The sequence below is a fragment of the Canis aureus genome, chromosome 33 (assembly GCF_053574225.1).
Source record: "Canis aureus isolate CA01 chromosome 33, VMU_Caureus_v.1.0, whole genome shotgun sequence".
Taxonomy (NCBI): domain Eukaryota; kingdom Metazoa; phylum Chordata; class Mammalia; order Carnivora; family Canidae; genus Canis; species Canis aureus.
The window spans coordinates 10,937,247-10,961,255 of record NC_135643.1 but is presented as its reverse complement, the minus strand read 5'-3'; the positions used below and the strand labels follow the sequence as shown (position 1 = coordinate 10,961,255).

The following is a 24,009-nucleotide window of genomic DNA, read 5'->3' as shown; positions in this document are numbered from 1 at the left end:
ATATTTATGGAATACTAGAATGATTCTCATTTTAAAGCAAAGAATCTAAGGCAAAAATCATAAAGACACAGATTGATTTGGTTGTGTAAAAATCTATAGGGGGTGAATAAAAAAGTGCACCATAAAAGAGAAAAGCTTGAAATATATATGAAAAATGGCTCACATTCTAAATGTATGAGGAGTTCTTACAAATACATATGAAAAAAGACATAGAAAAAAGTTCATAGGAGAGATGAGATACAAGTAGCCCAAAATGAATGATTTAATGGTATTGGTAAAAGATAAACTAAAACAATGAGATAATATTTTCATTAATCAAATTGACAAGTATATTTCAATAAATTAACACTTGAAACATCGCACAAATATTGTAGGTAGATCAGAAATAGACAATTTAGCAGTATATATTCAAGCTGTACCTATACTTTGAAATACTATTTCTACTTTTAGGAACTTATCTGTAGGAAATAATGAAGTGTGAACATAGATTCAGTGACAGCAAAATTCATTGTGCCGTTTACAACAGCGAAGTATTGATAGTCTAATTTTTCAACAAATAAGGTGGTTAAGATTTCATTGTTTTTATTTCAAAATAATTTAAGAGGGATCCCTGGGTGGCGCAGCAGTTTGGCGCCTGCCTTTGGCCCAGGGCGCGTTCCTGGAGACCCGGGATCGAATCCCACGTCGGGCTCCCGGTGCATGGAGCCTGCTTCTCCCTCTGCCTATGTCTCTGCCTCTCTCTCTCTCTCTGTGACTATCATAAATAAATAAAAATTAAAAAAAAATAATAATTTAAGAAACGAAAAAACTTTAGTTCATAGTATATACTACAAAATAATGGATTATTTACTCTCTCAGTGTTCTCACTGGTAAATTATGGATCATAATAGTACCTACCCATAGGGGCATTGGGACAATTAAGTGAGTTAATATGTGAAAAGCACTTAGAATAGTGCCTGACATGGTGACTAATTAATAATACTATATTGTATATTTAGAAGTTACTAAGATAAGAGATACTTTTTAAATTTATTTTTTATTTTTTAAAGATTTTATTTATTCATGAGAGACACACACACAGAGAGAGAGAGAGAGAGAGAGGCAGAGACACAGGCAGAGGGAGAAGCATGTAGGGAGCCTGACTTGGGACCCGATCCTGGGTCTCCAGGATCTGGCCCTGGGCTGAAGGCGGCGCTAAACCACCGAGCTACCTGGGCTGCCCAAGAGATCTTTTTTAAAAAATATATTTATTTGAGAGAGTGCATGCATCAGCATGGGTGGAGGGGAGGAGCAGAGGGAGAGAATCCCAAGAAAACTCCCCACTGAGTATGGAGCCCAATACAAGGCTCTGTCTCATGACCCATTAGAGATTACTACCTGAGCCAAAACCAAGAGATGGACGCCCAACTGACTGAGCCTTGCAGGTGCCCCTAAGAGATCTTAAAAGCTCTTATCATAGGGAAAGAAAAATTATAATTATGTGAGGTGTTAGATAGTTACTAAACATTGTGATAATCATTTCATGATGTATACATGTATGAAATCACTATGTTATATAACCTAAACTTACAAAATATTATATGTCAGTTATAAAACTGGAAAAAGGTTTTTTAAAGATTTTATTTATTTTTGAGAGAGCGAGCGAGCGAGCATGAGTGGGGGAGGGGCAGAGAGAGCAGCAGACTCCTCACTGATCAGAGAGCCTGATGTGGGACTCAATCCCAGGATGCTGGGCTCATGACTTGAACCAAAGGCAGACACTTAACTGAGCCATCCAGGTTCTCAGAAAAAAAAATATTTTTTTATTTTTAATTCTTTTTATTTTTGTATTTTTTAAAGATTGTATTTATTCATTCATGAGAGACACAGAAAGAGAGGCAGAGACACAGGCAGGGGGAGGAGAAGCAGGCTCCATGCAAGGAGCCTGATGCGGGACTCCATCCCAGAATCCAGGATCATGCCCTGAGCCATCCCGGGAATCCAGGATCATGCCCTGAGCCAAAGGCAAATGCTCAACCACTGAGCCACCCAGGCATCCCGAGAAAAAAATTTTAAGAAAGGGTCTCACAGACCAAAAACAAGAATAGTGCCCAAGTAGTGGTAGATAATGTGTGTTGCTCTTCTCATTCATTCACAGAATGTTCCTGAAATTTGAGGTAGTCTAGAAAATCATAGTTTACTATATATACATTTTAGATAATATATAGAAGATAAGTGAATACTTTGGAAGAAGAAAATTGCAATTGTCCTTGATTAAAATAAGTAACCAAAGGATTGGATTGTTAAAAACAAATACACTAAATTCGTGCAGGTTTTTGTCCCTGCTACCACACATGCTCAATGCTGATCTAAAACTGATTTTTATATTAAACTAAGTCTCCTTTTGTTTGTTTGTTTTAAACAGGTTGGCTCAAAGCTAATCTCTTGTCACAAACTAGTATTGGCTTGTGTTATCCCTTACTTCAGAGCCATGTTTCTTTCTGAAATGGCTGAAGCCAAGCAAACACTGATTGAGATCAGAGATTTTGACGGTGATGCAATAGAAGACTTGGTAAAGTTTGTCTATTCTTCACGGCTCACTTTGACTGTTGATAATGTCCAACCTCTCTTATATGCAGCCTGTATTCTACAGGTTGAACTGGTGGCTAGAGCTTGTTGTGAATACATGAAGTTACATTTTCATCCCTCCAACTGCCTGGCAGTGAGAGCTTTTGCTGAAAGTCACAACCGAATAGACTTAATGGACATGGCGGATCAGTATGCCTGTGAGCATTTTACTGAAGTAGTGGAGTGTGAAGACTTTGTAAGTGTGTCACCCCAACATCTCCATAAACTTCTGTCCTCCAGTGACTTAAATATTGAGAATGAAAAGCAGGTCTATAGTGCGGCCATCAAGTGGCTTCTTGCCAATCCACAGCATCATTCCAAATGGTTGGATGAAACACTTGCACAGGTAGGGGCTAAAATAAGCTGGTGTATAGAAATGAAGTGATATAGCAGCAAATTAGGTTGTTTCACTGATATGAAATGTGTAGATTATCTAAAGGAATGTAGAAATCTTTGTGTTATACAGTGTGAAAATGGCTTTCTCTTCACTTTCCTATTTATTCACTATACTATTTAAGGAAAGGTCTGAATTTGTTACATTTAATTAGAAATACCATTCTTTGCTTTTTAACCTGAATGTTGAAAATAGCCTTTTGAAATTGTAGTAATGAATATTTTATTTATGCTGATAGAAAATGGTTCTGAGGAAACAGCTCTAAGTAACTATTGTTTATAATGAAGTTTTGAAATTATAGTGGTTACTTTCTTATCTGGAAAGAACCACAAGACATAACATGCCATTTTCTTTCCTCACCATGGTTTCACTTCTGTAACCTCAGAAATATGGCTCTTTTCTTATTTATTTCATTTCTTTTCTTTTCTTTCTTCCTTTCTTTATTTCCAACAGGGTAACCTGGGTAAAGAGATAATAAAATAAGCATTAGAATTACTTTGAAAATAATTTTGTCAACAGAAACAAAAAGTTTCATTATGTTGCAGCTATCTTATTTCTGTATATGCATAGGTACTTTTAACTCAAAATCATATTACCTGATTTGATCATCCCCTTAATCCACTAGAAAATCAATGCATCTTTAAGGGAAGAAAGGTGAGTGCCTCTACCTAATAGGGGATGCATCCCTCATTCAGTATATAACCTTCCAAGGTGATTAGTTTGGAGAAAACAGCATTAATTTAATATTATGCATGTTTATTTGTTCAAGTAATGAAGAAATCCCATTTATTTGTTCTATCTAAGCTTTAAAAGGCAAAAGAACAAAATATGGCAATTTTGTTTTGATTGTGCCTTTTCTCCAGCAGCAGTGGGGCCTTGTGATTATGACACTGCCATTTTTGGAATTAAGTAACTTGAGTGAAGACAATTGAATTATTTTATTAGTCTACTTAAAACTGTATTTAAAGGGGGGAGGATGTATTTAACATACAATCTGATTTCATTAGTGCAGAGCATACTAGAAAGCACTTTAGAACTTGGCTCATTGAACTTCCTTCACATGTTAGAAAGGCTTTGTGTAATAAATGAGGGTTTTTTTCTAAGACTTTATTTATTCATTTATTTTATTTATTCAAGATTTTATTTATTATTCATTCATTTATTTTATTTTTTCTCTGAGAGACACAGAGAGAGAGACACACACACACACAGAGGCAGAGACACAGGCAGAGGGAGAAGCAGGCTCCATGCAGGGAGCCGGACATGGGACACGATCCCAGGTCTCCAGGATCACACCCTAGGCCGAAGGCGGCACTAAACTGCTGAGCCACCCAGGCTGCCCAATAAATGAGTTTTTAAAAACAACGTAAACATACTACAAAGTACAGAATGAACTATCTAATTACAGTTTAATCTTATATCTGCTACTGTTCATGATCTTAGGTTCGTTTGCCGCTGCTGCCAGTTGATTTTCTTATGGGTGTTGTGGCAAAAGAACAGATTGTCAAGCAAAATCTAAAATGTAGAGATTTGTTGGATGAAGCAAGAAATTACCATCTTCACTTGAGTAGCAGAGCAGTACCTGACTTTGAATACTCCATTCGGACTACCCCAAGGAAGCATACTGCTGGTAATTAAATTACTCATCTTATTACCTCTACTAGAAGGATCTTTGTTGTATTTGAGGACTAGTTATGTATTCCCAAACTTAATTGTAAGATGGTTAGTATCTGATTGTCTTAAAGTAGTAATTGGCAATAATACGGTTGTATGTGAATTCTTACTGGACATGATTCAGGTAGTTTTACCAATAAACCAATTTTTTAAAAAGTCATAAGCCCTATACACTTTGAAGAGCCTGCTGAAATCTCTCTCTCTTTTTTTTTTTTTAAGTTTTCTTGATACTTCTAGCAGAGTTAATTCCTCTATCATTTGTACTTTTAGAATGCTTTGTTTGCACTTGTTTTATTAACTGTAGTGCATTGAAATTTATTTATTTGACATGTTTCGATCTCTTTAGAGACAGGTAAATATCTTATTCAGGTGTATCCCTAGTGCCAAGGATGGAGCTTGACACATATTTTGTGTTTAAATATTACTAGTTTTTGTGTTTTATCAAATCGAAAGAAAGGCACTAAGTGGGCCCCCTGGCTGGCTCATTTGGAAGAGCAATGTGACTCTTGATCTTGGGGTTATGAGTTCAGTCCCACATTGGGTGTATAGATTACAAAATAAAATAAAATAAAATAAAATAAAAACTTAAAGGCACTAACTACGTTACAAATTTGTATAATAGACTATGTTAGTCTCCTCAAATCTAAAGGTCTTATACTTAAGGAGGCATGTAATTTTATCTTTATTTGCCACAGTTTTCAGACTGTATTTTCCTAATAGTTCATGTTCACTTATGCTACTTTTTATAACTATAAAAAATATATTTGAGGGATGATGGAAAATAAATGAAGGTCTAGGAATTCAAGAAGTGGTACTCTGAGCAAAGAGTTTATCTACATTCGTTGCTACCAAATATAGTTATCATATAAACAGATCTGTGGAATAGCCTAAAAATAACAACAAAGGGCAGTACATGATTATGAATAGTGGGATTTTATATAGGTAACGAAAATTTGAATGTCATAGATGTATCTATGAAGAAGTAGTTCTAAATACAATTAGCCCTCGAACAACATGGGTTTGAACTGCATGCATAGGTCCACTTGTATGTGGATTTTTTATAGTACTATAAATGTATTTGTTCTCTCTCTCTCTCTCTCTCTCTCTCTCTCTCTCTTTAAAGCCCTAGTGAGGGGCTTGAGCTCACAGCCCTGAGATCAAGACCTGAGCTGAAGTCAAGGGTCAGATGTTTAACTGCCTGAGCTACACCCAAGCACTTCTCTTATGATTTTCTTAATAACATTTTCTTTTCGGGGATCGCTGAGTGGCTCAGCGGTTTAGCACCTGCCTTTGGCCCAGGGCGCGATCCTGGAGTCCCGGGATCGAGTCCCACGTCGGGCTCCTGGCATGGAGCCTGCTTCTCCCTCCTCCTGTGTCTCTGCCTCTTTCTCTCTCTCTATGTCTATCATAAATAAATAAATAAATCTTTAAAAAAATAACATTTTCTTTTCTCTAGCTTACTTTATTGTAAGAATATGGCATGTGTGTGTGTGTGTGTGTGTGTGTATATATATATATCATACAAAATATGTGTTAACTGACTATTCATGCTACCAGTAAGACTTCTGGTCAGCAGTAGGCTATTAGGAGTTAAGTTTTGGGGGAATCAAAAATTATATGCAGATTTTCTTTTTCTTTTTTTTTTTTTTAAAGATTTTATTTACTCATGAGAGATTCAGAGCGCGAGAGAGAGGCAGAGACGCAGGCAGAGGAAGAAGCAGGCTCCATGCAGGGAGCCTGACACGGGACGCGGGACTTGATCCCGGGTCTCCAGGATCATGCCCTGGGCTGCAGGTGGCGCTAAACCGCTGCACCACTGGGGCTGCCCTGCAGATTTTCAACTACAAAGGAAGTTGGTACTCCTAACTCCTGGGTTCTTCAAGTGTCAACTGTAGTTTTCTATGGAAAGGACTGCTTATTCTCCTTTTTTTTATTGGTTGATGTCAAAAATTAAATTTTTGAAGCATGGGGTTTTTTAAAATTGTGAATCCTGTTTCTGGAAGTCAAGGTATTTAGTTAAATTCCTCTTTAAATTCAGATTTAAATTTAAACAACACCTTGGTAGCCTGGCTTACATGCATATAGTAGGCATATAATAGACTCTTGTATATGTGATCTCTTAAATGATTGCAGCAACTTAATGAGTAGGTTTTAGTGTAGGATTCAATCCTTACTATGAGATAGATGGCGTTATTCCATTTTATGCATGAAGAGACTAAGAGGGATAAAAGTATGCCTGAAAACAAAAAGACTACTAAAAGTGATAAGAAAGGACAGGATTTTGCAGTATTGGGTAATAGCAGATGAGGACCTGAACTAAAACAATGGCAGTGGAATAGTGAGGGAGAGGAAGGATACCTCAGGGAAGGGAGGGGTTGTTCAGGTAGGTGAGGAGGGGAGATCCTTTCAATATGTTGGGTTTGAAAGGCCTGTGGGACATCAAGTGGAAATATGGCTTAGATATGTAGTTTGGAAGGCATTATGATACAGAATGGAATTTAAAATCAAGGAATGTACTTTTCCTGTGTTAACATAAAGTATGTGAGAAGTAGGTGAAGGATGAAACGTGGGAAACACAGGAAAGAGAAATTATTGGACACAAAAGGAGAGACTTCAGTATTTTGGAAATCAAGAGAATTGAGGAATTTCTCAAAAAACAGGATGATCAACATATCGAGTTTTGTACTTGTGTTCAATAAGAAATTAACTTAAGCATTTATTGGATGTAGTTCTGACCTTAGCCAAGAGCAATTTTACAGAGTGGGTGAAAACTTAAACCTTACTATAATGGGATGTAACATTACATCTCTGTTTAGCAAACAGAGATAATAGCTGATGTATTCTATTCTTTGAGAAGTTCAAATAAGGGGAAGAAAAGAAAGTTAGAATTTTAGTAACATAATGACATTGAAGTTATCCAAATAACTCATTTTTTTTAGCAGTTCATCAAAATTTTGACTTCCTAAGTATTTTTTTCCACACTAATTTAAGAAAAATTAGGGAGCTATAATTTTGATCTCTATTTTCTGGTTTTACCTTTAGGCGTGCTGTTTTGTGTAGGTGGTAGAGGTGGATCTGGTGACCCCTTTCGCAGTATTGAATGCTATTCTATCAACAAAAACAGTTGGTTTTTTGGGCCAGAAATGAATAGTCGAAGGCGACATGTGGGTGTAATCTCTGTGGAAGGTGGGTCCATTATTGTCTTAAGTCATAGCCATGATGGTAACACTCTTTTGAGATATTTAAACTTTGAGAATTTCTTTCTGTAAGAAAATTTCTAAATTATAAAATGTTTCAATCTGTCAATAAAATATGTGTGTGGTGATTATTTGTCTTATGCCCAAAGATGCTCAGTGAGCAATCTCTTGCATGTAGGTGCTTACTGAGAGATGAGTATTAGGGAAAAGAGAGTTAAAGAGTTAAACTTTTCTTAGTTATATTTGCAAAATAATCAACCTAAAGAAGAGTGCTTATTGAACTCAAATAATAAATATATATCAGCTTTTTTCTTATGTTTAATTATTATTGAAATGAGATTCTTTTTTTACTGGTTACTGAAAATGAAATAATTACAGAACCATGGGTAAACTGTTAGAGGACCTTAAAAAAATCACTTTTTTTGGATTATAGAAGTGTAAATTCTTTTTTGGAAAATAAGAGAACATTCTAATAAAAAGTAAAAATCACCTATAACCCAAACACCCAGAAATAGTCACAGTTGACATTATTTCTATGTAACCTTTACAGTTATTTATTGTATGTGAATTTTTAATAACTTCATTTAGAAAATTTGATCACATTGTACTGAATTTTATATTTTCTTCACATAACATTGAACTTTTTTTATTAAACATTCTTTGAAAGCATGATTAGTGATTTCATCTACTAAGTAATGAGAGTTGGGAAATCAAAGGTAGGGGTAGTGTTTGGACATTTAAATAACTTTATATAGAACAGCATGTTCCAGGCATTTTATTGAGCAGAAGCTTACAGTTATTTTCATATGACTATTTAAGTGACATTATTCATGATGTTGAACAGAAGAATATTTGTTGAAAATTATCATGCTATTCTAATTATATGTGATCTCATATATATTATATATACATAAATAACTATCAGTTTACCCATTTGGAATCAAATGAAAATCAAACTTCTCTATTTGACAGGTAAAGTATACGCAGTAGGTGGACATGATGGAAATGAACATTTAGGTAGCATGGAGATGTTTGATCCTCTGACTAATAAATGGATGATGAAGGCATCAATGAACACAAAGAGGTGAATCAGCATGGAAATTTTTTGATTTGTTGGTGGAAAATAAAGCTTCCAATAATTTAAAGGGCTAATTTTCTACTTTTTACGTTTTTAGAAACTTTAATACTGTCTTAAACACATTTTGTTAAATTTAGCATCCAATGTGATGCTTTGTTATAACTTTTTATATTTTCTTTCTTCAGAATATATTTTATTTTTTTAATAATAAATTTATTTTTTATTGGTGTTCAATTTGCCAACATACAGAATAACACCCAGTGCTCATCCCGTCAAGTGCCCCCCTCAGTGCCCGTCACCCATTCACCCCCACCCCCTCTTCAGAATATATTTTATATTTTCTTTTTATATTTCAGAATATGGTAATGATTAATATGGTTTCCACCTAAACCTGAGCATTGATTTTTTTTTTAACTCTGAAATAATTATAGATTTAAGGAAAATTGTAAAAATAGTAGAATTCCTGTATGCCAGTGATTCTCAATAAAAGATTATTTTGCTTCCTCTGGAATACTTGGCAATATCTGGAGACATTTTTGGTGGTCACAGATTTCGGGGGGGGATGTTAGAGGGAGTGGCTGCCAGCATCTAGTTGAGAGAGGCCAACAATGCTGCTAAAAATCCTATAATACATAAGAAAGCCCCCTACAGCAAAGAATTTTCCTCCTCAAATGTCAGTAGTACTGAGAGAGAAATCCTGTGCTATACTCCTAACCCAGCTCCCTTCATGTTGACATTTTATACCATCGTAGTACAATTACTGAAAACAGGAAATGAACATTGATATAATGGTATTAATTAATAGACTTTATTCGACTTTTGCCTGTTTTTCCAATGCTTTGAATGGTTTTTCTTGTCTAATTATTTTGCCTATTAATCTAATACAGGGTGAATAGTAGCAGAGATGGTAGGTGTTTTTGTCTTAATCTTGATCTTAGTGGAAATGTCTCTAGTGTTTCCCTATTAAATGAGATACTGGCTTTAGGACTAAGACATAATTATTTTAACATGTTAAGAAAATATCCCTCAGGGTGCCTGGGTGGCTTCAGTTGGTTAAGCATCTGCCTTTGGCTCAGATCATGATCACAGGGTCCTGGGTTGGAGCCCAGTGTCAGGCTTCCTGACCAGTGGGGAGCCTGCTTCTCCTCTCCCTTTGCCTCTTCCCATTGCTCATGCTCTCTTGCTATCTCTCACTCTCTCTCTCAAATAAATAAATAAATAAATAAATAAATAAATAATATATTTTTTAAATCCCTCATTTTTTACTCATTTTATTATGAGCATTAATACTTAAAATTTTAATCTACAGTAAATTGAAATATATGTTGATAAATGGATTAATCTAAAGAAGAGGAAGATTTTCAATAACTTAGTAAGTTTTAAATAGCCTATTCAGAATTTTTTTGATGACTTCAATATTGGATTTTCAGATATCTTAAGGTGGATGACCAAATGAAGATTCAAAAAATATTTCACCAAATGAAGATTCCAAAAGTATAATAGACTAATCACCCTGTAGATCTAGAAACAATACCTAAAAATATTAGAGTTACAGGTAAAAACCTGCTTTAGATATTATGAAAGATGAATTACACCAGTACAACATGGTGGAAAATCAGGTTAGCAATTATGTTTCTTATAGATAAAAGTACTTGAACCAATATGAAGCACAGCTCTAAAAAAATGAAGAAAAGGAAAATGAATATAATATAGTTGAGAAGTGTAGCCTTCAGATCAAGGAAGATTGTAGTTATACTGTTCTTCATGCTGATGTCTCCATATCTATGGCTGGGTTCTCAAAGTGGTATATACAACATTAATTGGGGTATGGAAATAAAAATTAAGCTGTATATATTTTTGTATCCTTTTAAATTTATTCTGATTGCAAGTTTTTTAAATGAACATAACCTGTTAATACAAAAATATGTTTATAATTTGAAAATAATTATGGTATATGGAAGGTGCACAAAAATTGTTACAATTCTGAGAGTTATAACCTGGAATGCATATAAGGACTAGTAGTTTAGTAAGAGATCTGAAAACTTTGTCATTAAAAAACTGTTGAAGGAAAAAAAATAAAAATAAAAAACTGGTGAAGGGTTTTAATCTGAGGAGAGAGGATTTTTTTATTTTACTTCTGGTGTAGTTAACATACTGTATTACATTAGTTTCAGATGCACAATATAGTGACTTAACAAAGTTCCATATATTACTCAGTGCTCATCAAGATAGATGTACTCTTTCTTTAAATTTCCCAAATGCTTATTTAAAATTTTTTTTTCATTCTAGCAATTTATCTTGGAATTGGTGTGGAGTGGGCCTAGATCTCTTTTTTTTTTCCAGTTAATATACAGTGTAATATTAGTTTCAGTAGTACAATTCAGTGATTCATGACATATATACAACACCCAGTGCTCACCAAAGGTGCCCTCTTTAATACCCATCACCCAAGATAAGTGTACTCTTAATTTCCTTCCTCTGTTTCACCTACTCAACCTCCCCTGTGGTATGATATTTGTTCTCTATATTTAAGAGTCTGTTTTTTGGTTTGTCTCTTTTTTCCCCCCTTTGTTTTGTTTCTTAAAATCCACATATAAGCAAAATCATATGGTATTTGTCTTTCTCTGACTGGGATATTTCACTTATCATTATACTCTGTAGCTCCATCCATGTTGTTGCAAATGGCAAGATTTCATTCTTTTTGATGGCTGAATAATATTCCAGTGTGTGTGTGTGTGTGTGTGTGTGTGTGTGTATACATTGAACGTTTTTTTATTAAACATTCTTTGAAAGCATGATTAGTGGTTTCATCTACTAAGTAATGAGAGTTGGGAAATCAAAGGTAGGGGTAAGTGTTTGGATATATATACACACACACACACACACATACACACACGCACATGCACACTACATCTTTATCCATTCATCTATCTAGTGGATACTTGGGCTGCTTCCGTAGTTTGACTATTGTAAATAATGCTGCAATGAACATAGGGGTGCATATATTCTTTTGAATTAGTATTTTCATGTTCTTTGGATAAATACCCAGTAATGGATCTTAGGATAGTTCTATTTTTATTTTTTGAGGAACTTTCCATACTGTTTCCAACAGTGGATGCACAAGTTTGCATTCCTACCAACAGTGCACAAGGGTTCCTTTTTTCCCCCACATACTTGCCAATAGTGTTATTTCTTGTGTTTTTTATTTTAGCCATTCTGTGACTTGTGAAGTAATATTGTGGCTTTGATTTGCATTTCCCTGATGATAAGTGATGTTGAGCATCTTTCATGTGTCTGTTAGCCATCCAGATGTCTTCTTTGGGAAAATGTCTGTTTGTGCCTTGTGCCCATTTCTTAACTGGATTACTTGTTTTTTCGGTGTTGAGTTTGATAAGTTCTTTATAGATTTTGGATACCAACCATTTATCAGATAAGTCATTTGCAAACATCTTTTCCTGTTCAGTTGGTTGCCTTTTAGTTTTGTTGATTGTTTCCTTTGCTGTGCAGAAGCTCTCGATTTTGATGTAGTCCCAATAGTTTATTTTTCCTTTTGTTTCCCTTGCCTCAGGAGATGTATCTAGAAAGATGTTGCTATGATCAGTGTCAGAAAAAATACTGCCTTTGCTCTCATGTAGGATTTTTATGGTTTCAGGTCTCACACATAAGTCCTTAATCCACCTTGAGTTTATTTTTGTATATGGTGAAAGAAAGTGGTCTAGTTTCTTTTCTTTCTTTTATTTATTTTTTTTGCACGTTGCTGTCCAGTTTTCCCAACACCATTTGTTAAAAAGGCTTTCTTTTTTCCATTGCATATTCTTTCCCCCTTTGTCAAAGATTAATTGACCATATAATTGTGGGTCTATTTCTGGGCTTTCTGTTCAGTTCCATTGATCTATATTTCTGTTTCTGTGCTAGTACCATACTGTTTTGATTACTACATCTTTGCAATATAACTTGAAGTCTGGAATTGTGACACCTCCAGTTTTCTTTTTCTTTTTCAAATTGCTTTGGCTATTCAGGTTCTTTTTTTGGTTCCATACAAATTTTAGGATTGTTTATTCTAGTGAAAAATGTGAAAAATGCTGTTGATATTTTGATAGGGATTGCATTAAATCTGTAGATTACTTTGAGTAGTAGACATTTTAGCAATTTGTTTTTACCCATGAACATAGGATGTCTTTCCATTTCTTTGTGTTGTCTTGAATTTCTTTCATCAGTGTTTTATAGTTTTTAGAGTACAGGTCTTTCACCTCTTTGGTTAGATTTATTCCTAAGTATTTTATTCTTCTTGGTGCAGTTGTAAATGGGATTGTCTTCTTTATTTCTCTTGTTGCTGCTTCATTATTAGTGTATAGAAATGCAACAAGGGTGACTGGGTGACTCAGTCCATTAAGTGGCTGACATTTGATTTTGGCTCCTGTCATGATCTTATGGGTTTACTTCTGTAGATCTTACATTCAAGAAGGAAAGATACAAATAAAGACATAATTACAAGAGCAATAATTTTTTAAATTTTATTTATTATTTATTATTTTTAAAAATTAATAATTTTATAATATAAATATATAATTATATAATATAATTTTATTTTTTAATAATTTTATTATTTATTTATTTATTTATTTATTTATTTATTTGAAAGAGAGCATGAGCGGGGAGAAGGGCAGAGAGGGTGGGGGGGGAAGCAGACTCCCCATCGTGCAGGGAGCCTGATGTGGAACTTGATCCAAAGACTCTGAGATCATGACCTGAGTCAAAGGCAGACCCTTAACCAACTGAGCCACGCAGGCACCCCAAGGGCAATAATTCTGGGCTTGAGAGTGGAGAAAATCTTGAAGTTCCATTTAAGATCTGAAGGAATAGAAGAATTTATCCTGGTTAGATATTGGTGGATAGAAGGGTGATGGGTGGAAAGAGATGAAGTCTGAAAATCTGGAGGTCAACAGAGCAGAGAGCATAAAGGAAGTCCAGTGTGACTGAAATATCAAGGTGAATGGTGTGAAAAAATAAGACTGAAACAAAAGGAAAGGATGAGGGCCTTTCAGGCTTGCCAGAAGTTTTTAATTTTATCTGGTGAGCTTTTACACACACACACACACACACACACACACACACACACACGTTTTAATAGCAGGGAAATGAAATGGAGAAAAGATTTGAGGAGGAGCAGAGTGAAAACAGCTTGGGAGACCAACAGGATCATTGTAATATTTTAGTCAAGAAATAATGGTGGCTTGGACTAAAGTGGAAAAAGTTGGGATAGAGAAGAGAGGAAATATTTGAGAGATAATCAAAAGATTTTATGACACTGAGATGTGGAAGGTTGAAAGAACAAGAAGCAAGGTTGATTCTTCAGTTTTTGGCTTAAGCAATTGGATATGGCTAGTGGTAAAATTTTCTGTATTAGAGAAAACAAGTCAATGAACAGGATAAAATTTTTATTTCCCTTGTGATAGGTGTATGAGTTTTCTATTGCTGTGAAACCATTTACCACACACTTAGCAGCTTAAAACAATGTCTATTTATTAAAGCTCACAGTTCCATAGATCAGAAGTTCAGCAGGTTTGATGGGGTCTTACAAGGCCAAGGTCAAGGTGTAGGCTGGGCTAAGGTCTTTTCTGGAGGCTCTGGGGAAGAATCTCCTTCCAAGGTCATTTAGGTTATTGATAAAACTCAGTTCCTTGAGATTGTGGCACTGAGTTTCTCATTTTTACTGGCTGTTGCCAGATGTCACTCCCAATTCCTAGAAGCCATTCAGGTCCTTTCCAGGTGCTCCCTTCTGTCTGCAAACAAGCAGTGGTATGCAGAATCCATCTCATTCTTTGAGTTTTTGAGTTGTCTCCTGCTGGAGAAACTCTAAGCAGGCTTGTGTGATTAGATTAGGGCCGTTCAAGTAATCTTTTTGCCATATAAAGTAGTATAAGCATGGGAATAAGACAAGAGGGTGAATATACTGGGGGGTGGGGGGTACATCTTAAAATTTGCCTATTACAGGGAAGTAGGCCGTGAGTTTCATCTCAGGTTAAAGTTAAGGTTGAAGAGGGGCGCCTGGATGGCTCAGTTGGTTAAGCGTCTGATTCTTGATTTCAGCTCAGGTTATGGTCTCAGGATCATGAGATTGAGCCCTGTGTTGGGGACCCTGCTTAAGATTCCTTCTCTCTGTCTTCCTCTATTCCACCCCTGCCAACCTCATTCATTGCTCTAAAAGCAAAAAATTAAGGTTCAAGAGCTAGCATGACAGATTTAAGGTAGAAGTTGGGATATGTGTCTGGAAATATATATTTGAGTTATCATAAATCCATGGAAAGTATGAGGTTGCCTCAGGAGAGAGAGAGAGCATGTAAGTGATAAGAGGCCTTAGTGAACATGGTGATTTAAATGATGGGGTAGGGTAAAAAAGAAGACACCGATTAAAGGAAACAAAATAGCACCAGCTAGAGATTTGGGAGGGAATTCAAATGTGTGATTTCATGAAAATCAAGAGTTTTGAGGAGTAGGAGATAACTAATAATGTCATATACTCTTGTGGTTTGGGATGGTGAGGGGGAGGAATATTTATTAGGCACACATCTGCCATTATATAACACCTGTATGTTCTGGAGTGCACGCACATGTTCACACACCTGCGAATTTTTATAGCCACAGTATTTTATAAGTCATTGCTCTATACTCAAGACAAAAGAGATTAAGAGGATTGAAAGTGAGTAACAACCTTACCCTTAAGAATCCTTCCTAGGATTCTCTTGGTAAACTTTGAATTTCTGTTGAACAGCTGCGCTCTCCAGTAATATATTTAATACATAGCATTAAACATAGGCCAATCACTGTTTTAAGTGCTTAGCTATATTATCTCCATATCAATTGTGTCTACTCCTTTCTCAAATGGGTTACAGATGAAGAAGCAAGGTAGTAAGGTCGAGGTTTATAAAGTACACTATCCAAAGTACATACAAAGTCAGTGGCAGTTTATAGTTTTAGAATAATTCAATTTTTTATTGCTGCAGTGTTTAAGAAATTATTTTTTCTGATTACTATTACAGTGAATTAGCTTTTCACAAGGGCTAAGTCTCCCTTCCAAGAAGAAAAATAAATGCCCTTCAGAAGTAAAACAATGTGATATAAAGCTTGTAATATGAAAGTTGATGTTCTTTTGTGTGGTACCATGAAACCCTTTGTCCAAACACGTGCTGTGCAAATACATGAATTTAGAAATGAGATTGATTTCTGACCTCCACAGCAAAATATCTCTTTCAATTTATTTAATCTCTCATTATGCAACTGTGTGTTTTGCTAATTGTGTTTTGGACTCCATTTATATAGTATTTTGTTGGGTTTCACTTTATTTCATTTGAAATTAAAGTAACCTGTGTAGACTATGCATTATAAAACTCCAGAGGGCACTGTTCACATACAGTTGCATAATTTGGCAACCTTATAGCCATCTATTCAGAACGTTTGATAAATCTAAAAATAATGGGGAAAAAAGCCCACACTGATCTTTAACAAAGTAAATGCCTTCCTTAGGATGATATTTTTATTACCTTTTTTCTGGAAACAAAACCGGACACTAAAGTGTGTTTTTATTGTCTTTGCAGGCGAGGAATTGCCTTGGCCTCCTTGGGTGGTCCAATTTATGCAATTGGAGGGTTAGATGACAACACTTGTTTCAATGATGTAGAGAGATATGACATAGAATCTGATCAGTGGAGTACAGTGGCACCAATGAATACTCCCCGTGGAGGGGTTGGCTCTGTGGCTCTTATAGTAAGTTATGTGACAATTTGCTTATGGATTGCATTGTATCACGTCCCTAATAAAGAAAGGTCTGCTATCTTCTTATCTCCAGGATGCAGATAATGATTACACACCATATTATCTCATGAAACATGCTTTCTTGCACATCTGGTCTACCATTACATATACATCAATTAAAAGTCTAATGAAATAAATACATAAATAAATAAATAAATAAATGTCTAATGTTAAGTGTTTTTATTCTTTCTTTATTTAGAACCATGTTTATGCAGTAGGTGGCAATGATGGAGTAGCTTCTTTGTCTAGTGTGGAGAGGTATGATCCACATCTGGATAAGTGGATAGAAGTTAAAGAAATGGGTCAACGAAGAGCAGGCAATGGAGTTAGTGAGCTCCATGGTTGCTTATATGTTGTTGGTGAGTAGTTGGTATTTCTCTAATTTAAGAAAATACAGTACCATAAATTATATAATATTTAGGCTCAAGTGGAATTAGTCTTAAAATTTGCTTTCAAATTACTGAGATCCACATTTGTGCTTTTGTTTATGCCTTCATCTTTCACGTTTAAAATTTCTACCTTCATATTTTTAGTAGGAGTAGTAAATATATCTAAAGTAGAGGATTATATTTAAATAAGATATATATTTTTTAATGTAAGGACACATATGCTTTGCTAAAATCTTTGATTTAAGAATATTTTTTCCATCATCATTTCAAGGGAATTATGTTGATTCCTTAAAGCAAAGCAATGGTTATTTCAACATGCATAATGGCTGTTGACCTACTGAATTGCAGAATTGGAAAGAACCATAGGGCAGTGCTTTCTCAGACTTCAAACATATGAATCTTCTGGAGATACTGTTAAACTGCAAGGAAGGAGCCCAGATTCTGTATTTCTAACAGTTCCCAACTGATAATCAATGCTGCTTCTGGTCTGTTCAGCACACATTAAGTAGCAGGGTGTTGTTGTTGTTATTGTTTTAAGATTTTTATTTATTTATCCATGAGAGACAGAGAGGCAGAGACATAGGCAGAGGGAGAAGCAAGGCTTCCCTACGGGGAGCCTGATGCAGGACTTGATCCCAGGATCCTGGGATCATGACCTAAGCTGAAGACAGACACACAATCACTGAGCCACCCAGGTGTCCCCAGTAGCACGGTTTTAAACTATGAAATAGGAATAATAATGAGAATTATTTTTGAGAGAATTATTCTAAAATTTAAAGATAAGATATAAGAAACATTTCAAACTGCATCTGGTACTTTGTAGTTACCCAGTAAATGGGGAGCAATATTGTGATGAGTAATTCCCTTCTTTACAGAGAAAGAAATTGGTCAGAGAGATTATAACTAGCATATGTCACACTTATGTTGATGTAAACTGTTTGGTATTACATAACTTAACAGTTCTTGATAAGAGAGTGTGGGGTATCATTAGCATTGAAATATCTGCAAACAATAGAAGTAATGCTGAATATTCCAGGGGTTATGTGTACTAAAGAAAAGAGATAACAATTTATCTTTAGATCTTGTTTGATCATCACAGCTCTGTGAGGTAGCAGAGACTCAATGTGAATAATTTACTTCATAGTGATAAAGCTAGAATTTGAACTTGGGTGTATGAGAAACCAGAGTTCTTGCAGTACACAGTTGCTACTTCTCACAGCTCCCTGTTTAGGAGAGCTTTATTATAATGAAAATATGTTTTGTAGCATGGTTGCAGTGGTGAGGATACTATTGTGCACATTTATAATATTTATCAAATTATATACATAAAATTGGTGAATTTTATTTCAGTTAAGTTGATTTAATTAAACACATTAGAGAAATTAACTGTTGATTTTTTTTAACTGACCTTGTTTCTGAATAGACTGATCATAATAGCAACACTTCCTGTCCTCGGGAAAATAGGCTTAGTTGCTGAAGAGAGTGATTACTCATGTAGACAGAGATGGAGTTTAAAAAGAGGCACACTTATTTTTTAAAGGAAAGAACACTGTCAGAATAAGTCACTATATTTAACCATCAGGAATATAATAAGTAACACTGTTAGAATGATGTATAGAGAGAACTGTCCCCATCTAGAGTATGTAGCATGAAGATGTAGTTTTGGCAAAAATTGGTGAAAGTTCAATCATAGCCATCTCTGTAATTGTGATGGCAGTTACAGCATTATGGGAAACAGTTGGAAAACTTTAATGTATCTACATAAGTCAAATGATTCAGTGGTAGTTTTATTCTCTTCTCAGGCCCTCCAACTGTTTAAATATATAATACACAATGTATACACAGAGAAGAATCTCAGTACGTCTTATTTGCCTCTAGTAGGTTAAAGACAAATTATATGAATGTTTGTGGGGGGTTTTCCCTTCTAAGTTATCTGCTTAGATATAGGAACTTCAGTTTTTCCTACTTTCAGATTTTTAATCTTAGTATTGAGGTACAATACTATCTAAGTTATCTCGAATTGTAGAAATGTCTAATAGGAGTTGGTGGTAATGATAGGCATTGGGGTGAATTTTTTCCTTGATTTTTTTTCTATTTCCTAAAATGTTTTTAAAAGATTGGGCTGAGAAGCTATTGGATTGAGATTTAATAGTTAATTTCTATGAAATGTACTATTTTTAAAATCTTTTTTTTTTTTTTTAATGTATAGGTGGTTTTGATGATAATTCTCCTCTAAGTTCAGTTGAGCGGTATGATCCTCGAAGCAACAAGTGGGATTATGTAGCAGCACTTACCACTCCAAGGGGTGGAGTGGGGATTGCAACAGTGATGGGCAAAATCTTTGCAGTTGGTGGGCATAATGGCAATGCATACTTAAATACAGTGGAAGCATTTGATCCAGTCCTGAATAGGTAATTTTCATGTTTTCTGTATGCTTCAATGGGATCTTCCAGTAACAGATTACTCCAGAGTGCTAAAACACTGCTAGATGTAGCCATTAATATAGAACATTAGAAATATTTTATTTATATAAGTTCCCTGAGGAAACTTGCTGTCTTTTAAAACCAGTCCCAATAATAGGGAGTTTTTGTCTTTGGTTAGAATTTTGAGTAAAGTAAATCATGCATTAAGATAACCTGTTTTTCCTGTCTTTTCAGGTGGGAGTTGGTTGGATCTGTGTCTCACTGCAGAGCTGGAGCAGGCGTAGCTGTGTGTGCCTGTTTAACTAGCCAAATTCGAGATGTAGGTCATGGATCCAATAATGTGGTTGATTGTATGTGATTTGAGTTCCAGCCACCAACAATTTAGTTATATTTGATATGCGAGAAAGACAACCAGGATTTTGTGTTACCACCTTTGAACAGTTTTCACTACCACTAGAGTCTTATTTTAAATGGAAACTGTTGTATTGTGACTAAATGCAACATTTAGACAGTAGCTGAAGATTTATTAGTAAAAAAAGTAAATTTGATACTTCCCACTTTAGCAAATAACAGTCTAACTTGAAACCATACCTCCTCTGAAAAATGTTTAAAGTAGTATCAAAATCTTGAAATCCCTCTTTAAGGCATTTTGGATAAATCAATATGTAAAATGGAAATGATTTTTACCATTTTACTGAGTTTTACCTTTTCTTTTATCCAGAAGTGTTAACTGTAGGCAGTGGACTTTTCCTTGAGGGGAGATTAGAACCTATTCATCAACACATAAAAGACCTGCTCATTTTGAAGATTATTTCTCTTTGGTGCTGATGAATTTATGCCTTGCTTTTTTTTTTTTAATTTTTTTTTCCTATTTTTATTTATGATAGTCACAGAAAGAGAGAGAGGCAGAGACATAGGCAGAGGGAGAAGCAGGCTCCATGCACCGGGAGCCTGATGTGGGATTCGATCCCGGGTCTCCAGGATCGCGCCCTGGGCCAAAGGCAGGCGCCAAACCGCTGCGCCACCCAGGGATCCCGCCTTGCTTTTTTCTAGATGTTGACTTCTCAATTTCTTGGATCTTTATAGAAGTAGAAAAAATGTTTAGTCTTTCTCAGTGCCGTTAGCTGAATATTCAGAAGCTTTATAGGAGTGCTGTAAGGAGTCCTTGATTTCAGTTTGACTTGTTTAGGGCAACAAATACCTACCTGAGCTAATTCCATCTGAATGAATTTATACTGTTATTTTTAAATTTCATGTAAAAAGGATTTGTTTCATATTAGCAAAATTTGAAACAGAAGAAATATTAGAGGAAAAGGCTTTAGAGTTGGTATTATTCTAGTGCCCAGTTGAGAAACCTTCAGATAAAATGATGCCCATTCCATGACTCCTTGAGAGGAATCTGAAAATATTTCTCTCTTTGGTTTAATCATTTGGCTTTGAGCCCAGGATTATTATCTTTCCATTTTGTTCTTTTCCTCATCCTGGTTTTTAAAAAAACTGGAATTTGGATGTATTTATTATCAGAAAATGAATGCATTTTTACAAAAATTCTTTATAGATTATGGTTTACTAATTAGTTCAAGTCCATTATTACCAATAAAATATATTGTTAAAAAGATTGAAACTGTTTTTCTGTTTAATCACCTTCAGTATATTTATTGAACTTCAATTAAAAATATTTCAATGGATTATTTGAAGCCAGGATTGATTAACCTACTGATTTAATAGCTCTTCCTAGTTTTAGCCAGTAATGCAAAGTGGCCTATTCATTATATGTAAATATTTGTAAAACTATTTATGAAGAATATTAAAATATTCTGTTTTGTATTTTCAATGCACTTTGGTACCTCTCTTCCAGGCCTCCCTGAATTTTCCTGTCATCATGCCTCAGAATTTAGTATAGTTCTTTGCTGGTTGACAGGAAAGCTGGGCAATGAGGAACGTTAACCCCATCCATCCAGCTCTGAAATTCATTGCCTAGTAACTCTGATGGCCCTCATTAAAAGGCAGCCTGGGCTTATTAGTATAATAGGGTAGAAAGCCACATTACAAAAGCCAGTGTCTACTGGATTTATTAGACCAGAAAAAGAAAAAATTTGTAAGAGGATCTCAGGCTCACAGATAAAGGTCTTCCATGAGGTAGATTTAAAAGTTCCCCAATTCCGCCATTTTTTGCTGTCAGCCGGTAGGCAAGTTCATAAGTCTTTGCTGGATCTGAATCAGTGTTTTCTTGTATAACTAAAACCATATTTCAGTCAGTCCCCAAAGAATTTAACTCTAGCACTCACTGGACTGGTTATAACCAGCTGGATGTGGAGTATAAATCTCAACACCTGGCTTCAACAGTCTATTTCTTATGTGTAATGGAATTCTTGTGTTATAATGCTTGTCTGGTTATGGTTACTAGTATGTTTGTTATATTTATTTTGTGAGAGAGAGGATCATGATCTCATTGTTCCTAAGATTATTTAAAATGGTTTTTTTCTTTAACATATTTCTGCCTTTGTCATGTGTGCAGAGTTTAGGAGCAAAAGGGTGTTAAATTTCTATTTCTGGTCTTACTATACTGTAGTCATGTAACATACTAAATTGGTACCCTAGCTATCAATAAAATAGGAACTATTCATAAGGGAAGTAAAGAAAACATGTGGCTGTCGGTTATATTATGTGTTGATAGACCATTAGAAGCATAGTCTTGAAGGTCTTGACAATAGTATGAAAAGATAAATAGTGGGATCAATATATACAGTTTATTAAAAACATTCTTTGAGATATAAAATGAGAATCAGGCTGAAGGACTCATGCAAACGAAAGATGATTATATTCATAGGAATAAAGAGATGACAGTATTAAAATAATATGGCTACTTAATTATGAAGCCTTCATTTCTACTCAGATGTTAATAAGAATACCAAAAAAGTGATAGAAAATTGAGATAAAATTTTGAAATGGTAAGCAGAAAAACAGAAAAAGTGAAAATTTGCATATTATTATTTCTTCAAGAAATATTGTAGGTGCTTTTGTGTGAATCTTCCATAAAATCACTAAAGCCACTGCTTTCCTATATTGTACTATCACTTTAAAAACAAATTACTTGATATTGTTTTTGATTAATTTCACTGTACTCTGTATAACTGATTATTTTAAATTATTTTAAATGTTTGAATAAACTTTGTACTCCCTCAAAAGAGTATGATTTCTTCTCTTATTCCTCACACAAAATTTGTTTAAATGCCTAGATAAGAGATTGTTGAAATTACATAAACTCCTCTTGCAAATTTTCTTTGTTCCTTTTTTCTCCATGTCCTCTATGTTAGAGAATGCATTTAGAATCTGATTTGTATCTTATATCAGTAAAGAACATTTTTGTGGTTTTTTTACATCAGACCTCTAAAGAAATTGTTGGGGTGTCATTGGCTCTATCTCTTCCTTATGTGGAGTTAAAAGTTGCAATAAAACTTCTCTATAATATTTTCTTAAAACTGAATATAAATTTGTATAGAAATACTCCAACAAATCAAAATAATTATCATATATACTGCCAAGTACTGAGTTCAGAGTTGGATTCACATCAGTACTATTTATTGGTTCAAAATATACTACATCTATTATGAATAGCAATTTCTATAAAGTCTATGTAACTTTGCTTCTCATTTTTTGAGTGTTTTTACAGAATCCTATCAAAACTATATAATTGTTTATTTTCCATTCCTGAAACTGATTTAATAGGTTGGCTGTAATATGTTTTATCATATAAAGGATGTTTAGGAGCACCTGGGTGGCTCAGTTGGTTAAGCATCCAACTCTTGATCTCAGCTCAGGTCTTGATCTCAGGGTTGTAAGTTCAAGACCCACACTGGGCTCCACGTTGGACGTGGAGTGTACTTAAAAAAAAAAAAAAAAAAAGGATGTAGGCAACTAATGTAAGTAGTTTCACTAATCTTAGTAACTGATTAAAGCAGTTGTCTCTTCAGCAACTGCAGACTTGTATAGAAATGAGATTCTTTATGCATTAGGATGAATGCTGTCCTTCCAAGTAAGTAATCCTGTTTTTTTTTTCAATTATGTTGCCATTGCTAAACATTTTTCTGAAAATGGCCAGAAGACTCCATTTGTAAGGCATCCAAAAGAACTAGTCTTGTCACTCATTTTAGTCATGTTAGTTAAAAAAAATTTTTTTTAAGATTTTACTTTTAAGTAATCTCTATACTCAGCATAGGTCTTGAACTTACAACTCTGAGATCAAGAGGTACATGCTCTACCACTGTGCCCACCAGGCCTCCCAGTCATATGCTAATTTTGACCAGAATCTTGATTGTGGCCCTGTGTACTTTATTCATCAAACTTGATTAAAATATTTTATAGTTACAACAGGGAAATCTATCCTCAAAAATTAAGGTTTAACTTTGTGGGACAATTTTTTCACAAATAAATA

General features: G+C 34.8%; 1 protein-coding gene and 1 long non-coding RNA gene across 3 annotated transcripts in view; one reads left to right on the top strand and one right to left on the bottom strand.

Moving 5' to 3' along the window:
- The window catches only part of LOC144304304 (uncharacterized), a 52,048-nt gene extending 48,330 nt beyond the window's left edge, over positions 1 to 3,718 (bottom strand). Inside the window, exon 1 of the long non-coding RNA XR_013371219.1 lies at positions 3,362 to 3,718. This is a non-coding gene — a long non-coding RNA (uncharacterized LOC144304304). The remainder of the gene's footprint in view (positions 1 to 3,361) is intronic.
- The window catches only part of KLHL8 (kelch like family member 8), a 73,392-nt gene extending 50,630 nt beyond the window's left edge, over positions 1 to 22,762 (top strand). Inside the window, exons 3-11 of one of the 2 annotated variants that reach the window (XM_077882804.1) lie at positions 2,405 to 2,551; positions 2,633 to 2,953; positions 4,445 to 4,631; positions 7,718 to 7,861; positions 8,845 to 8,956; positions 16,546 to 16,714; positions 16,962 to 17,121; positions 19,361 to 19,562; positions 19,809 to 22,762. In XM_077882804.1, coding sequence (XP_077738930.1) covers positions 2,405 to 2,551; positions 2,633 to 2,953; positions 4,445 to 4,631; positions 7,718 to 7,861; positions 8,845 to 8,956; positions 16,546 to 16,714; positions 16,962 to 17,121; positions 19,361 to 19,562; positions 19,809 to 19,932 — 1,566 coding nt within the window. In that variant the 3' untranslated portion in view covers positions 19,933 to 22,762. Of the gene's footprint in view, positions 1 to 2,404; positions 2,954 to 4,444; positions 4,632 to 7,717; positions 7,862 to 8,844; positions 8,957 to 16,545; positions 16,715 to 16,961; positions 17,122 to 19,360; positions 19,563 to 19,808 lie in introns of both variants that reach the window. The other variant, XM_077882803.1, reaches the window with a different exon arrangement.
- Positions 22,763 to 24,009: the final 1,247 nt, after the last annotated feature.